This window comes from Bombyx mandarina, chromosome 15 (genome assembly GCF_030267445.1).
Source record: "Bombyx mandarina strain Sakado chromosome 15, ASM3026744v2".
Classification (NCBI taxonomy): Eukaryota; Metazoa; Arthropoda; class Insecta; order Lepidoptera; family Bombycidae; genus Bombyx; species Bombyx mandarina.
Window position 1 is genome coordinate 7705262 of NC_143221.1, and position 18227 is coordinate 7723488.

Here is an 18227-nt window from a genome sequence, read left to right on the forward strand (position 1 = left end):
GGGTGAAAATTTAGGGTTGTATGTATTTTTGTATGCTGTACAACAATAAAAACAAAAAATGTTCTCCAAAAAAAATAAAAAAATTTAGGGGTGGACCACCCTTAACATTTAGGGGGATGAAAAATAGATGTTGTTCGATTCTCAACCCTGGCTGATATGCACGCTAAGATTCACGAAAATCGGTCGAGCCGCTTCGGAGGAGTTCAATCACGCACTCCGTGACACGAGAATTTTATATATTAGATAATCACAAATTTCGCCAAGACTACACTATAAAAAATATTAACAAAGACAAACATTATTTAATCTCAATTTGACAACAGACGTCAAGAACAAAAGTTTGACTATAAATAGAATGCATGCGTGTTGCGTCAAATACATGGTATGTAGTTTGTGTAATGTTTTCTTTATTGTTTAATGTATCTTTTACGCATTATTTTAAAAAATATTTAGCATTGTGCACTTCTTCTCAATATTCTTTATAAGTGTAGAAAATGTCATACTCCTCCGTCCGCGCAATTTTCGTAAAAAGGGATACAAAGTTTTTGCTTCACGTAATAATATATAGACTAGAGGTCCCGCAGTAGTCGAAATTCGACTATAATTAATTGGAATTGTAAGTTTGTACACTATTATGATTGTATTTTATACTTCTATAATCACAAATTTTGCCAAGACTACACTATAAAAAATATTAACAAAGACAAACAATATTTAATTTCAGTGTATTTAATCTATTCTCAATTTGACCACAGACATCAAGAACAAAAGTTTGACAATAAATAGTGTGCATGCGTGTGTGCGTCAAATACATGGTCTGTAGTGTGTGTAATGTTTTCTTTATTGATTTAATGTATCTTTTATGCATTTTAAAAAAAAAATATTAGCATTGTGCACTTCTTCTCTATATTCTCTATAAGTGTGGAAAATTACATACTCCTCCGTCCCCGCAATTTTCGTAAAAAGGGATACAAAGTTTTTGCTTCACGTATTAATATATATATATATATAGATTTGACAAAATATCGACACCTACAATATACTCGTAGTACAGTTGTAATTTTCATTTAAAATTAATTTCTGCGTCCTAGATACCTCATATTTTTTTAATGTTTAATATTGTAATAGGTAATGCAAAAAAATTGTTAGGCGCCTTTGAAATAAATGGCAGCGTAAATATTTCAGTACAAACATACTAGAATTAATCGAGTTTGCTTAGCGCTACCTGTGGGTTATACAGTTAGGTAATTTAGATTCTAAAGCTTAATTCCAAAGCTTTCTGAAGCTTAATTCCAAGCAATTCCTATTACAAGACAATTAACGCATCGGCTATGTAAAGTCTATGGCGTTCCGTAGGCGGAAATCGCGTTCGGCGATTTCTTCTTTTTTTCAGCGATTTCCTTCTGACCAAAGAAAAGGGTGTGTCTACAGATTCAAATCTAGCCGACCCAAATAAATATATTATGCTCCATATTAGATATGCTAAATATTTTCAATGAGGCTATATGACAATAATTCTTAAATTCAGTATTATATTGGAATTTGTCGACGGAAAAAATATTTGTATTTAATACAAAACAATTGATTAGTTTTGTTTTTATATTTTAACGCTTTCAAAATACGTAACGAAACAATGTTCAGGGTAAGAATCTTTTCGGCGCTTGGCACGTCTAATTTGTATATATTTCTGTGATGCCTAGCTTCGCAAGTATTATCATTACGCGATATTTATTATCCTCATTGTGACGTAGGATGAAAATAATTCGAAATAATTTTAGATTTTAGCACCGGAGATATGTGAAAATTTGTTCTATTTTAAAATGTGTAATCGCGAAAATGCTGTCTTGACAGTACTCTGACGTGAGGCGAGCGGGGCGTGTCATGCTCAAAACTTCGTAGTGATTTAATCATTACTTTTACGGTTTTATTTGAACAAATTCTTCACTTACTGACGACTGTTTTTAAATAATTTAGTTACGAATTCTAAATAAAACATTCATCTTGGTTAAGAGTGTTAATAAAATAGTACATCTACATATTATGTGCATCAATAATAAATAAATACTATAAAAAAAAAAAAAACTTCCGTAAATTGAGAACGTATTATTTTATTTCAATGCAATGGGTTCGTAGTGTTAAAGTTATATAAAAAAATTACGTAACACAAAAATAAAAAATAAAGAAATCTGGTATACCTACATAAAGGTTGATTTTTTATTTATTTATTTAAAATGTTTTTTTTTTGTTCCGGAAGGGAGCACACGCGAAGGCGGATTGGTTTGGCGCGGGTGCTCAGCCAGCTGCGATGCCGAAGACGGCACGACGGGAGCGTTCGACGATGGCAACTCAAACCCAGGAGACAAGGTATCGTTGTTTTACTTTATTTTTATTTTGCAAAAATTATTAAAAATAAAACATACATACGAATGCATAGACGTTCTAAAAGGAAACTAAACATTTGTTATTCTTAAATTAAATACAAATAATTACCAAATAAAAATATGAATCGAATACTTACGAAATTATTTGACTTCACATTTCAAAAGACACGCCATTAACGTTGTCTATGGTCACAACTGAGTACTAGTAGTGAAATAACAATAATAACTTAATCCTAAAAATTCTCTCATCTATAAAACCAACCGTATGGACTCGTATTCTTAAAAAGGGTTATTAAATGATTGAATAGCTGGAGGGGTCGGACGCAGCTCCGGACGACCCTGTTCACCTCAAGAGACGGGTGGGACTCTTCAGTGGGGTGGCTCTAATTGTCGGCACTATGATTGGTGAGTGGCAATTTTCTAACGAATCAAATCATATTACGAATCATTGAGTTGACAATAGCAAAGGAATTCACTCAATTACAGACGGATTGGCGTATTGAATTCATTTTATAAACTATTAGCTGTACCCGTCCGCTTCGCTGTGCATTTAACATTAACATTATTATTTCTCACCCCCACAAAGACTCTCATCATTAACGCCCCCGCAACTGGTGTAGGGAGTCCAACACTCATATAAATATTAGCCTGTCTATTAAGTACACGTATTTTCTACATGGAAGTAGAGTCCATGTTTCAAGTCAATCGAATGCATGGTTCAGTAGTTATAACGGAACATCCGTAAAAACCACTGTAGATTTATATATTAGTATAGATTATTACCAAGTTGTTTTATATTTTTTCCGACCCACTTAATAGGTAAGTGAGTGCCGTCACTAATGGACATTTGCAATCGTATAGTCGAGCCGCCTACCCACTGCTCTCTCTGTATTTTCTGAAACTAAGGTCACGTTAAAATAAAAATTATTTTAGATTTAATTATTTTCAATAACATAGTTAACGAAAAAAGAGTAAACAAGTGGGTACATAATTAGATAATTTTCTGCCTATTTCTGCCGTGTAGCAGTAATGCGTTTCGGTTTGAAGGGTGGGGCAGACGTTGTAACTATATTTGAGACCTTAGAACTTTTATCTCAAGGTGGGTGGCGCATTTACGTTGTAGATGTCGATGGGCTCCAGTAACCACTTAACTCTAGGTGGGCTGGGAGCTCGTCCACCCATCTAAGCAATAAAAAAAAGACTGCAACTACTTGACTTTTTTAAGTGTTATGTTTTGTAACATACGATACGATTTTTATCATCATACGATACACTTCTTTATACAACACTATTCAATTTGACGTCATTTCATTTTATCATTCACGTAACCTACCTAACAAGAGACTGATACGCAATTTATATTCAAAGAAAGTAATTTTCCTGATATTTTCACGTGTTTGTGTATCTATTTGTTCTGATGAGAACTGAAACAAGTGGTTGCTAAATATACAAATAAATCATTAAGTTCTATAATGATGTCGTAATTGTCATAAACTTTGACATGCGCTTTTGGAGTTTGAAGTAACGGAAACCCTAAGTTCTTAACCTAAGTTTAGGTTTGGGTGTCTGACCTAGTTGGACATTGTGGGAAAGCGTAGTGCCATCTAGGGGAGCTCCGACCTGTCGGCTGCCGGTTCCGGTTGTCGTTGCTATTGACCCTCGGTCTGGCGTTCCGTGTGATGGTGACGGTAATGGGCGAACCCGGCCCCATAGCTATCTTCAAACAAAAGCGATAGCGGTATGTTATGTAGTAGGTATAACTGTGAAATATTCACTATAGAGGACATGGGTGGATAATCTGGACTGTCACGACATGCCTTATAGACATCACATCAACGGTTATCCAGGCCCATATTATATGATGTCATTCCTCAATTTCATTTAAATCCCGCGCAAAAATTACCCGCAAAATTATGAAATCTTTTTCTTATTCTTATATTCCTCATTCTAAATATTTTGTGTTTTTAAACATAATATATTTCAATTTTGGCTATCTTAAGCTAAGCTTTAATAACTTAGAGAAAAATAATAAAAATAAATTGTATAAATGTTGCGAATACATTGCAGCTCCATTTTTAGAACTAGGTAATAATTGGGCGGCTTCGCAGTAGTGAAATACAAATTGGTAGCATAGTGGATCGCAATAAAAATACAAGCAATCAAATCAAAAATGATTGCTCGTTTGATTAATTTTTCTCGTGATTGTAAATCCATTAACTTTTTTTCATCTAATCAGAACTACTTTTACACTTTAATCTCGCGATTTTATTGTCTTTATATTTTTTCCGACGTTTCGGATACTTAGAGTATTCGTGGTTGATTTCAGTCGTTTGTGAACCAAGAAAACTGTAAACCGTGATAATAACTTTGATTCTTTTTACGATTTGCGAAAACCGAAGAAAATGTATTACTTTTCATCTTATATGCATATTTCCCGTTGGCTGTTTTGATTTGGTTTTTAATGAAAACTATTTTATGCCATTGCTAAACTCTGAAATGATTTCAGGATCAGGAATATTCGTATCGCCCTCTGGGCTTTTGGCGCGTACCGGCTCAGTGGGCATAAGCTTCATCATTTGGATGGCATGTGGCCTGCTCTCGTTGCTTGGTAAGACATATAAAAAAAAAAAACTTATGTTAATTTTTCCCATTGATGTCCTTGAAGATAAATGTGGATATTTTTTCTAGAAACCATTTAAGCTTTTGACTTATTTTTATGTAAATTATTGTGAGAGTTTACGGTGCGGGTAAAACAGATACAAAATTAGTGTCCTATTGAATGGAGTTAATAAGACTCGTTTTATGTAAGATCGAGTAAAATTACTATACTGAGACCTTAGAACTGATATCTCAAGGTGGGTGGCGCATTTACGTCGTAGATGTCTATGGGCTCCAGTAACAACCAGGTGGGCTGTGAGCTCGTCCACCCATCTAAGCAATAAAAAAATAAAAATAAAAACAAAAATCAATTATTTTGTACTCAGTCTATTTTTTAGTGCCATCGACACTATGTTAACAAGAATACGGCTAATAAGTATTATGCGTCCGTTTGGGGGGTGAAACAGCCTATACAAAATATAGTTACAAACTCGAACACATGTTTCAAGTTTGTGATGCCTATGGCTTCTGCTAATAACTTAACATGATGTAGGTTATGAGATCAATCGCTCGTTAGAACAAAAAAAATACGAATTCGTATGAAACAGTCTTATGAAAAGTGTAAATCCGCCATTATCCCATTAATGTCGAGAAATATGTTTAACACAATATGTACATCGGATTGTTACCTTAAGATTTAAAAGAAACATAGAATGTTAATAGTAAAAAAAATAATTTTATTTTGCACGTACATATTAATTATACAATAGCTCGTCACGCGAGTTGCCGACTTCAATATAAATCAAGTGTCTATCCAATAAGACCAATAGTCAGACAAGACAAGAACAAATTCTATTTTTATGAAGACGGCAAGAATACGGGTTCGTGTGACGTGCGATGCTCACATGTAAATTAGTTGTTGTACAACGTTTCACTAATATTGTTAAATGCTTCAAAATCGTTTCAATGGCCACTCTTTATATTTACATTACGCTAGTTAGTCTACTTCTGTTACTTTTGATAGATGTTAATTGAGACGTTCATAACATAACCGACCACAGCTTTTGTAATTTCGAGCAAATTGGCAGCTAGTAAACAATCAAACTGTTCACACAGTGGTTCACACGGAAAAATTTAATTTATGATTCATATGTCAGATCTCACAACGTAAAATAGCCGATAAATTGACTTACGTAATTTAAAATTCTTAAGCTAATGACATCATTATGAAAACTAGTGGTCCCCCGGTAATCGAAATTCGACTATAATTACCTAATTGAAATTATAAGTTTGTACACTATTACGAATCAATTCTCAAAGACTAGGTCTACAATCACAAATGGTGGAATGAATGGTATCAGTAGTTATAAATATTTTATGAATAGATATGAGTAGAAGGGTTATTTTCATAATATCCTGAAAAGCACCCCACGCTTTTTTACAATAAAATCATTTTTTCTTACACTATTTTTAATTCAAATTTATTTTCTATTTTTTAGTTGGATTTTCTGTAAAAGCGTATTTTGTTAGCTCTTTTAAACTATTATTTATTTTATGTTCAAATACAGGAGCGCTTGCGTATGCGGAATTAGGGACAATGAATACATCATCTGGCGCTGAATACGCCTATTTCATGGACGCCTTCGGGGGCCCACCCGCATTCCTCTTTTCATGGGTAAAGTTTAATAATTTCATTTTAAGTTCGTGCCTAATAAGTAAGTTAATAACGCAGATAATCATTAAATACCCTTACTTTTAGGTATCGACATTGGTTTTAAAACCATCACAAATGGCCATTATTTGCCTAAGCTTCGCCAAATACGCCGTTGAGCCTTTTGTAGCGGAGTGCGAACCCCCTGACAGTTTGGTCAAATTGGTTGCGGTCATTTCGATTGGTAAGAAATAAGCTTCAATTCAGCAAACCACACACGGCGCAGTCCCATATACTCCGCTGCAGAATACTAACCGATAATTAGAATCAAACTTCGGTCTCAATTGATACATTCCTCGTGTTATCAATTCGACTGAGGTCAATAAGATGTTGCGAGCCTTATTTAAAACGTAATGGTTACTATGCGTCGTACTCATTCTGTTTATACCGCTTTTTCAGTGATGATCTTAGCAGTGAATTGCTACAGTGTCAACTTGGCAACGAATGTGCAAAATATTTTCACAGCGGCCAAACTCGTTGCGATCGCGATCATCGTATGCGGAGGAGCTTACAAACTGATACTAGGTAATAATGCGGCTGTGATTTTATTTATATTAAACATTCATTTACTTAACACCAAAATGTATTTTTGAACAACGACAAACCAGAAACCTTTTTTTTATGTTGAATGATATTCATTGTACATATCCGCACGTTTTCTTAAATAAGAAATAAGTATAATATTTAAAAAAAAAAAGGGGGGTGCTTAATGAATGGGTAATTTTCTAATTGAATGTTTCGAGAGGCAATGGCTTAACAAATTCAAATGCATCGTTTCACCCATTACATAATAATGATGAGATGTAAATATTTTTGACATACACTGACGGGTAGTTGTGTCCGTATGGTGCAGGTAATACGCGACATTTACAGGAGCCCAACTTCGCCAGTAGCAAGGCGACTCTGGGCAACATTGCCACCGCATTCTACACCGGCCTATGGGCCTACGACGGATGGAATAACCTTAATTATGTCACGGAAGAAATAAAAAACCCTTCCAAGTAAGTTTTTTCTTAGTTTTAACGCTATATGAGACACTGTACATAGAAACGCAGAAACGCAACTACAGTATAACATAACTTGATAGAAATGGGTAGGTTGGTGGTACTTACATACAACTTTACCACACTTACTCAAAATAAAAGTCGCTGAACGTGGGTTTCTCAGGTCTTTTCAAAAATCGTACTGAAATTTGATTATTTTACTGAGACATTATTTCATTTTATTCTTTCGTTTCATTAATTTCATTCCAATTGATCAAAATTCCTAATAAAGTTATTTCACCTAATTTCCCTTCATTTTTCATGGAACAGAATATGCGTGTTTAATAAATAAATTAGGTAATCAAAGTTTTTCAAACACTTGACACTGGCAACAATAGCATCACAAGAGTTATTAAGCCGATTGCCAGACTGAAAAAAGAAAGAAAAATAAAAAGATTATTTAGAGCGGAATATTAATATATTATATATAATCTTCTGGCTTTAATAAAACTACCAAATTTTTTATACCTACATCATTGTTAACTAATAATTGATTTTATTGCAAATCTAAAACACCCGTAATTTCGCCCACACTACTTGATTTTTACAGGAATCTCCCGCTAAGTATCATAATCGGGATACCGTTAGTAACACTATGCTACGCTCTTGTGAATGTATCATATTTGGCGGTGATGTCCGTGAGCGAGATGGCGGATAGTGAGGCAGTGGCGGTCACATTCGGTAACCGATTGCTCGGCCCGATGGCCTGGTTGATGCCATTAGCCGTCACTATATCTACTTTTGGATCAGCGAATGGAACTCTATTCGTGGCCGGAAGGTACGGGCTGTAAAATTTTAATTGAATTCTAATTAATGAAATTTCTTTGTTCTTTCAAATTGTTTACTGTGTCAATCAATATTATTTACTCTGACGGAAAATAATATTGATTTTCTACAAGCTAATCATAAATACTTGACATTTGTATTATTTATTTGCACTATCGATTCATAAGTAGGGAATATTCCGAGCGATAGCTCTTCTCACTCAATGACATCGCGAGAATCACCTACGACATTCCGTCGTTTTATCAAATAGCTGCAGTATACCTTGTGTATCCGATGATGGGTAGACCAGAGCACATGACATCACAGCTTGGATGCTATACCTACCACCATCGCGAGACGACAATGAATCGTCTCGATCTTACTACGCGCTATTCTTTTGCGTTCTTCTAAATTTTTCCATGAAGTATCGATCTCACTACGCACTATACTTTTGCGTTCCTCTAAATTTCTTCATCAGTGTATTACATTAGAAACAATTCGAAATTTGAAGAAGATATGCCTTGGAATCATGCCTATTCGATGTGTCTTTATTCACGCCGAAATGTACATGTTGAATGTTATGAAAATCTTTATTACAGGTTGTGTTTTGCCGCGTCACGAGAAGGTCACTTATTGGACATACTCTCTTACGTGCACGTGCGCCGGTTTACCCCAGCACCCGGATTGATATTCCACGTAAGTTACAAACCGCGCGTCGAAAGCTTTTATTGTCAAAAAAAAATAAAAATTTTGTTTAGAAAGTAATTATTACTGTACGCAAATAATTAGTAACAAATGTTAAGTTGGGACTTTTTCCTGTGCCATGAGCATCTCAGATGCACCCGACACTTAACAAGTAGGTACAATCGGACTTTGTGGCACTATAGTCATACTAAAGAATGACGTCAATATCCGCCGACGCCATACATATAACGTGCCTATACATGTAATGTATTATAAAAACATGCTAAAACGTGTAAAAACATCATAACATACTGTGTAAGAACGGGACAGAGAAATACCCTCTCAATTGGGAGCAAATACTTTAAACTTTCACTTAACTAAAAAACTCTAAATTTGTCTCGAATTCAATTAAAGGAAATTATAAACATGTTAAAGAACATCAAATATTTATTGTTGATGCAAAAAGCGCGTCACCGTCATCGTATGCGTCACCGGAGTCACGCGTACTTTTACAATCATAACATTAGCTATTAGGGTGCCTCTCCACCGGAGCAGAGAAACGGAGAAATATTAACCAATAACATTGCACGAAATCAAAATCATAAGATTGCAAAATGATTTTGTGCAATTTTATGGGTAATATTTCTCCGGTTCTCCACTCCGGTGAACAGACACCCTTACACTTACCCTTACACCCTTAGGCGATCGGGCACAGCTGTTAGCTAATCCCACTTTTTCTGGCTGAGCCTTTGCTCGCCCACCTGTGCTGGTAAAACCGGAAAGGCCTACGAGTCTGGTGGTAGGACCTCTTGTGAGTACTGGTGGTAGGACCTCTTGTGAGTCCGCACGGGTAGGTACCACCGCCCCGCCTATTTCTGCCGTGAAGCAGTAATGCGTTTCGGTTTGAAGGGTGGGGCAGCCGTTGTGACTATACTGAGACCTTAGAACTATATCTCAAGGTGTGTGGCGCATTTACGTTGTAGATGTCTATGGGCTCCAGTAACCACTTAACATCAGGTGGGCTGTGAGCTCGTCCACACAGCTAAGCAATAAAAAAAAATAAAAAAAAGAGTCACCAGTAATCCCTCGAAACATAAAAAAATACGAAATTAAATTGTGAAAAGTAGTTTTTTTTGCCCTTGAAGGCAGATGGGCATACGGCCCATCTGATGGTGAGTGGTTACCGTCGCTCATGTACATCAGCAACGCCAGGGACAGGGCCAAGCCGCTGCCCACCGTTAAGTACTCTCCACAAGCCTCTTTTGAAGAAGGACATGTCATAGCGCTCTGGAAACACCGTGGAGGGGAGCTCATATTCCAAAGCCGGATGATACGTGGCAAAAAGATCTCTGGAAACGCACTGTGGATGAACGTAGTGGCTCCAGGTAGTATGGATGAACTCTACTCCGGTGGCGGGCGGTGCGATGATAAAAACGAGATGGTATCATCTCAAACAATTCCAAGTTTTATTTGTAGCTTGGAAATGATACGATTTTTTTATGAACGAGGTTTTGTTGTTAGAATACGTCAACAATATTACAGTTTATGTAATATGGTATAAAGAAAATCACTATCACTATTAAAAATTAGCCGCGAATAACTAAGTGCCCCTCCGTCACACAAGGTTGTTGACCGCGTGCGTCAGTGGATTTTCTATTACATTGCGCGTGCTTCAACGAAATTCGCTTAAATTTTCAAACAGCATCACACGGTAGCGGTAGCGGTAGGCAGCGGCTTGGCTCTGCCCCTGGCATTGCTGAAGTCCTTGGGCGACGGTAACCACTCACCATCAGGTGGGCCGTATGCTCGTCTGCATACAAGGGCAATAAAAAAAAAACATAGGTACACTAATACTTGAATAACACCCACAAAAAAAAAAAAAAAACAAATAAGACTTTCTTTTTCTCAGACTAAATTGTAAAATTTTAGTCACCATTTTGTGTTAACATTATATCTATCGATATGAAGGTAATTTACAGTAAAACCTCGACTTTGTTACAGTCTTTAATAGCCGTGGCAATGGTGTTGTACGGGACGATAGATTCGTTAATAGATTTCTTCTCGTTCACCGCTTGGATATTCTACGGAGGCGCGATGCTCGCTTTGATTGTGATGCGGTATACGAAACCGCACGCCCCAAGACCTTACAAGGTAAGCAATAGCTTTAGGAGATATCTTTATTGGTGGTAGACCGTCTGGTGAGCCAGTATAGGTAAGTACTCTGCCTATTTTTGCCGTGAAGCAGTAGTGCGTTTCGGTTTGAAAAATGAAGCAGCTGTTATATTGTAAAAACTAGGTACTTAGAACTCATGTGTCAAGGTGGGTGCTCCGGTAGCCACTTAACACCAAATGGGCTGTAAGCTCGTCCGCCCAAATAAGTAATACAAAAAATAAAAGCTACTTCACTAATTATCTGGTTCTGCACATAAAATTTCAGAAGACGAGTTATTTTATTGAATTTATTATTTATCGTCATCTCGCAGTTGATATTATGTTTTCATTCTTAACATTGTTAATGACAGGTGCATAATTCTGTTGACTGTTAGGAATAAAGCATTTAAGTGTTGAGTTCAATAGTGAGTGACATTGGTTGGTTTAATTAATTCTAAATCAAACGCGTCTCTCTTATAAGTGTTGCTAAATTGAGGTACGTAATTGGGAGCCTAATAAACTTCTTTATTTTACTGTCTGTCAAAGAAAATTATTGCGTTTCCCCTCAATACGATTCAGACATTTATTTCAGGATTAATTGAAACACGTTAAAGGCGACCTCGATTTCTTGCGTTGAAACAAATAATTTACGATTCACATGAACTGTAATGTAAATGTAACCATTTTTGATTTGTAATTTTTATTCTCCTGTATGGTTAGTGCGAGTTTTTTAACGTTCTCGATAGCGTAAAAGTTAGCCCAATTTTGTATGCAGTTGAAACAGCGCCCATTCCATACAAATATGAGTTAACTTTTACGCTATCGAGAACTTTAAAAGATTCGCACTAAGCACGCTGAATTCAAAAGTTTAATCGACACTTGTCTATCTCCATCCGTTACATAACTACAAGGTCTGTTTCGAATTTAAATGTTAAATATGGAAAAACAAATTTATTTATTTCGCTCTCGTTTGTACTAGTTTTTGAGACTGCTCGGGTAAGTAGCTGTTTCTACCGCAAAGCAGTAAATGGCAGTTCAGTTTTAAAAGCGGCCCTGCCATTATACATATTGGCCGGATCCACAATATCTATGGGTTCTCTTAACTAGGAGAGATGAAAGCCAAATAATCTATAGCAATACATTTTTGAGGTTATACTTCTATAGGCGCGTTATGAAAAATTTATGAGAGTGAAATTTTACGATGCGCGCGCACCGTTACACAAAATTAACCGAATGAAGTTGCCCACTAAATCGCTCATTACAATACGACCGACGTAACTTGGCGAGTCTGAATATAGCCGCAGGTGAACTTGATTAAAATTTAAATAAAAAAAGAGAAATAAATTTAATAAAAATAAAGTTTAACTTCTTACACGCACCCTTTTTTTCTATTTTAATTTAATGAAAACGATATTTCAGGTACCAATAATTATTCCGTATATCGTGCTGTTTGTATCGGCGTATCTCGTGGTGGCTCCTATACTGGACAAGCCTCAGTGGGAATACATGTATGCGGCAGCGTTTATATTGGGAGGGCTGCTCGTGTATCTTCCGTTCGTCAAATGGGGATATTCGTTGCCGTTTATGGGTAAGATAAATTATGAAGTTCATTTATTGAACTAAAAAATTATAATTATTATTTTATTGCTATATATTATTAATAAACATCCTGTAGAATATGCCTGAGTAAGATTTGGATTCTTTGATTATGCGAAAGACAAAACGCTGTCAATTGAAAAGCGTGTATCTATATATTCGTTGTCGTAATTATGTGCCTACCTAACGTTTACAAGCGACTTCCACGTTGAAGGAATAGCGTGTCATAAAATTGAACCCACAATAGTTGTACATTGGCTAAAGAAAAATCCAATTCAATTGGTGCTTCGATCAGTGTGCTTGGTGCGAATTTTTGACTTCTCGATTCCGTAAAAGTTAACTAAAGTTTGTATGGAGTTGGAAGAGTGCCCCTAGCGGCAAACGAAGGGAAACTGTTCCATACAAATTTGAGTTAACTTTCACGCGATCGAGAAGTTAAAAAAACTCGCACTAAGCACACAGTTCGATCTCATGCCTCATAGTGGGTGCGTGATATAATGCTCCGGTTACTACTTAAGAGTTGGCCGTCAGATTTTTCAACCTTTCTAGGTGAGATAGATGAGAAATAATTAAAAAAGTTAGTAGTTCACTAGATCCATGAAACAGGCGTGTGTAGCGAATAAAGGAATGATAGTTGTTATTCCAATTCAATTCGAACATCGGCCTCAAGTCTCGAGATGGACGGTATTTCATATACAGATGCATATGCGCTCAGAGGGGACTCCATTTTTCCTACTAACGAAAAACTTGAAAAACGTAAGATCTTTATAATCCATCCAATTTAATTCACAGATAAAATTACGGTGTTTCTGCAAATGGTACTAGAGGTAGTGCCAACATCTACAACGTTCGAATACTAAAGTAGTGTCTGCCGGACCTTCAAGAGCGTCAAGTAAAATCATTTTCGATATCTACGACATCATAAACACAATAATTATTACAATGGAGTATTATTAAAAACGTTTCTCGGAAATTCATTTTCATCACTTCAACATTAATATTGATATAATTCGTCTCTGATTTCTAAGTACGTAATTGGATAGTGATTAAATTACTTAAATTAAATTTGGTTGTTAATTTTTGACTGATAAAATATGTTCCTTATTTTAAAATGTAACAGACCGTAATTCGGTAATAATGTTTTGAAAATAACGTAATGTGGGTGAAATTAACATAGACGAAATATTTTATCGTAAATAAAATGATGTCTAAAAATTTTAAACAAAATTAGAGTATCTTGGATTTTTCTTCCGCTAATTTTGTTTTGTAATTAATCCATGAATTCTTTTAATAATCTAGGTTTTTTTTCAATATTTTTTAAGTTCATCGTTCATTTCATTAGTTTGCACGAATCATTCCTATGGGGTTATTTGTTTTGAGAATTTCTGTCATCTTGTCTCTTCCTTGTTTTTTTTTTTTCGTAGGTGTTGATTTTATCTGTAGCAAAAGCTCAAGATCGTTTTGACTTCTTAAATCCATGTCAATAATTTACGCAAATTGGAATCGTAAAGCAATTTTATCATAGAGGCTCATTAATGGTGATTGTTTCAACATCAGGATTCTCCACCGATACGATCGCTGTAATACATCCCACCTGGATTTAATTTGTATTTTTATTTATATATTTATTTGCTAGGCATACAATTCAGAATACAAGCTAAAAATATACACAATAAATAATAAGTAAAAAATCTATCTTGCAACATAGGCCATGTGCGCGCGACTAAACGACAAATATGCACTCCTGGCTAAGCCCTTGCTTGCCCAACTGTCCTGGTAAAACTGGGGAGGCCTCCCCTCTGGGCCACCAGTAATCCCTCAAAAATAAAATAAAAACAAATGTGCTGAGTTTGTACACAATGCTCCTTACGACAGTTACAACTATAGGACAAAACAACACAATGACGAAAACAAACCTAACTTATAATGTAAGGAAATAATTTTACTCACAATAAACATTAAACAATTACACTACATAATAACTGTAAACAATCATGATTACGAGCCATGAGATGACTGTCTTTCTCGACAAAACGTGAAGCCCCATTCGTGTCACTATGAGTGATTGTGCTAAACTCATGGTTTTTTAGTTATCATTAATCACGATAGTTAACCTTAGGGTAATCAATAGAATAGTATCTCAATTTCGTTTTCAAGGTTTTCATTATTTGATTTATTGACGAGTATTTACAGCTGGACCACTTATTTTTGTGAACATAATTCTTTATCCTAATATATCAGAAGGCTGAGTAGGACCCCTTTACTTAATTCCAGAAAAAAAAAAATAGTTCACAACATGTCAATATAAAATCCTCCTATAAAGACTTAAACTGTGTGTTAAAAATAGTAAGTATTCAATTTATTTTACAGTGGGATTTTGCGATCGGTATAATTTGGTCTTATCATTCCGTACCGAGGCAAACGATATTGTTGATTTTAATTTTTTAAAGACGTTTTTAAAATATTACTCGAGTTTAGTGTTCGAAAAGAAATAAAATTCCTGAATTTGAGAGCGTACTCATAAATAAATATTTATTTGCGAGATGTTGGCAGCCGTGTAATCTAGAATTTTTATTGAAAAAATAATTATTTTAGTATAATACATAGTTCGTATTTACATGTTAAGAAATATGTGGGCACACAGTACACATGATGATGTGATATTGTTATGTTCGAAATTGAAGAGTATTGTTGATTTGTGAGTACAGGTAAAATAATCAAAAAAATACATCTTATTATTATGTGATCTCTTAAAGAGAGCAAAAATATTTATTGTTATACATAACACTGAGCTAAAATAAACACAATTGAAATCCGATCAGTAGTTTTATTTCATTGATATTATTTTAATTCACAATATTTAACTGCAAACCAAAAAATACATGTGTGCAATTCACACGTGGTAGAAGTGAAACCTTCCAAAATTAAAATACAATTATCCTAAACGTCATAAGTATATGTAAAATTTTGTCATTAGTAAATAATTGTAAGGTAGCGCCCTCTGTGAATTGATTTTTAATTTCACGTATAATCCTAAATTAAAATTCACTACAAGAGCTTTCATACACACGTTAGTATTAAAACATCTCACAGATGGCGCTGTATTAAATAGTATGTATATTTCTGTCTCATTCTTTGCTGGCTTCATCCTAGACATTTTTGTATTTGTATCTCTTACCTGTCGTTTTTTCCGTTGCATCCGGTTTGAAATCACAACAATTCTAAAGAAGTTTTCACTTCAAAAACACTGTCACTATCTGTTTTAATAACCTGACTTCGTGGAGGACATATCAGGGCACTCATAGAACATCATGACAACAACAACAACACTTAATTTCAAAGTCAAATGAAACGTGACAACGATCTCTAGAAACGTTAGTTGAATGCAGCGGTTTCATGCACTAGACATACTGTGGCAGACGGTGTGATAGTAAAAGCGAAATGACCGAATCATTTCAAACAATTCTCGAGACTGACTCGATGACGCAGTAGTCAGCGGCCCTGACTACTGGAACCCATACCATAGTGAATCCTAATTTGGGGCTGGGTTTAATTCAGAGTCTACTATAACAACACAAAGCTCCATAATAACTCAATATCGGCGGGTCTCAAACGGCCCGTATGATAAGGATTATCCCAACAACCGTCGAGTTAAAGAACAGTAAGAAATGGGAGTAGATCTCCACATAAGTCGGAGACTACCGGTTATATAGTATTCTTTAACTAGATGCGATGAACAGCTTCGCTCTGTTGAGGATTCCCATACCTCTACGGTAGGCTGCAGGTTGGCTAGGCCCCTGGCATTGCTGACGTCCATGGGCAACGGTAATCACTCACCACCAGGTGAGCCGTACGCTCGTCTTCCTACAAACGCAATAAAAAAATCCAAATATCCGGATATTGAAGACCACTCCAAGAAATCGAACTCTCATGTGCTTGCAGGGATATCCCTTAGAATTGTGGTGCCTTGGAATGGTAAGCGCGTAAAATTGTCTCGACAGGTTGTATTGAACTAAATTGCTGTTATAAAATATTATTACTAAAGTGAGCTGCGTGAAAACACTTCAAATCTTAGATTGGTAAAATAATTTTAAAGGTAATCGTTAGCTTATTACGATGGAGCAATTCTGTAAGGGAAAATTTTGCAGGGCAGCAAATTCTATTTTTAGTAAATGCGCAATAAGTGTCAAGATGTTTTCAGTCTTAGCAATCTAGGCCAGGCTATTGTTGCCCTATTTATTTACAACTAACAATAATTAGTTGTCAGAAGCTCAATCAAATATGAGTTCAGATACTCTGACAAAAACAAAGATTTAATTCCAACGATTTATTACTGTCAATACATACAGATCACAGATCTTCAAACATCTCTATACCATTTTAAATGTTCTGGCAGAATTTCAATTTATTTTAAAATTAGCATCTCAAAATACACCTTAATGTTTTTTTAAACAAAATGCAATGTGCTGTTCAGAAATTTAATGAGACAAATGTTATTTAAACGTCACTACATCTGTTGTCTTGCCAAATATATATCGTGAAATTATCAAAATATTTTTTCAATAGCACCCACGAGTACTTAGTTATTCTTGTACGAATACACACTGTTCTATGATCCGTAATAGTAAATCTGTATCTCAAGTATGTATGGTACAAGGTAATCGTCCATTTACATGAAACTGACTTGTTTGGAAAAAATCACGGGCGATCGATGGTCTTTACAAATCCTTATATTTTAATAAAATTAAAAATTTCTATATCTTGGCTGTTTCTGGCTTTGTTTTTTTACTGTACTAAACCAGGAGGGTATTTAAGTATTTCAAAGCCCACATCGTGATTAGTGATCAAAGTCAAGCAATTTAGTATCACCTTGTCGGAGTCATAAAGGGTGATAATTTATGTGGGTACATATGTCAGTATGTCATGAAACTTTTGGATAGACGTCGAAAAGTTCATAGTGTAACTGCGACTAAAAATGTTGTGATATGGTTATCAACATTTAAGATTATAATGGGTTGGGGAAATAGTCTTTCGCATTATAGTATGTACAGGCTAAACTATTTGTATCTGGCTGGTTTTGGTATCATTAAAAATTAAAATTTTAAAGAAGATCATTCCAAATTCAAATTAGGAAAATGTGTGAATTTTATTTATTTTTCGTACTGTCAAGATGAGTGAATCTAATGAAGAAATTCGATACATTTTAAAAATTTCCTAAAAAGGTAAAAATGAAACGCAAGCCGCGAAAAAAACTTGCGATGTTTATCAATCCGGAAATTTTTATGTCAAAGATGCACG

At 35.2% G+C, this 18227-nt stretch overlaps 1 protein-coding gene across 2 annotated transcripts in view; it reads left to right on the top strand.

The window, feature by feature from the left end:
* LOC114253633 (b(0,+)-type amino acid transporter 1) overlaps positions 1-15747 on the top strand; it is a 40650-nt gene extending 24903 nt beyond the window's left edge. For both annotated transcript variants that reach the window (XM_028188573.2, XM_028188574.2), the window contains exons 2-13: positions 2255-2364; positions 2690-2786; positions 4888-4989; positions 6548-6654; positions 6739-6874; positions 7090-7215; positions 7544-7691; positions 8284-8511; positions 9098-9194; positions 11184-11333; positions 12753-12921; positions 13722-15747. In XM_028188573.2, the coding sequence (XP_028044374.2) occupies positions 2255-2364; positions 2690-2786; positions 4888-4989; positions 6548-6654; positions 6739-6874; positions 7090-7215; positions 7544-7691; positions 8284-8511; positions 9098-9194; positions 11184-11333; positions 12753-12921; positions 13722-13789 (1538 nt within the window). In that variant the 3' untranslated portion in view covers positions 13790-15747. The remainder of the gene's footprint in view (positions 1-2254; positions 2365-2689; positions 2787-4887; positions 4990-6547; positions 6655-6738; positions 6875-7089; positions 7216-7543; positions 7692-8283; positions 8512-9097; positions 9195-11183; positions 11334-12752; positions 12922-13721) is intronic.
* The last annotated feature ends 2480 nt before the right edge of the window (positions 15748-18227 follow it).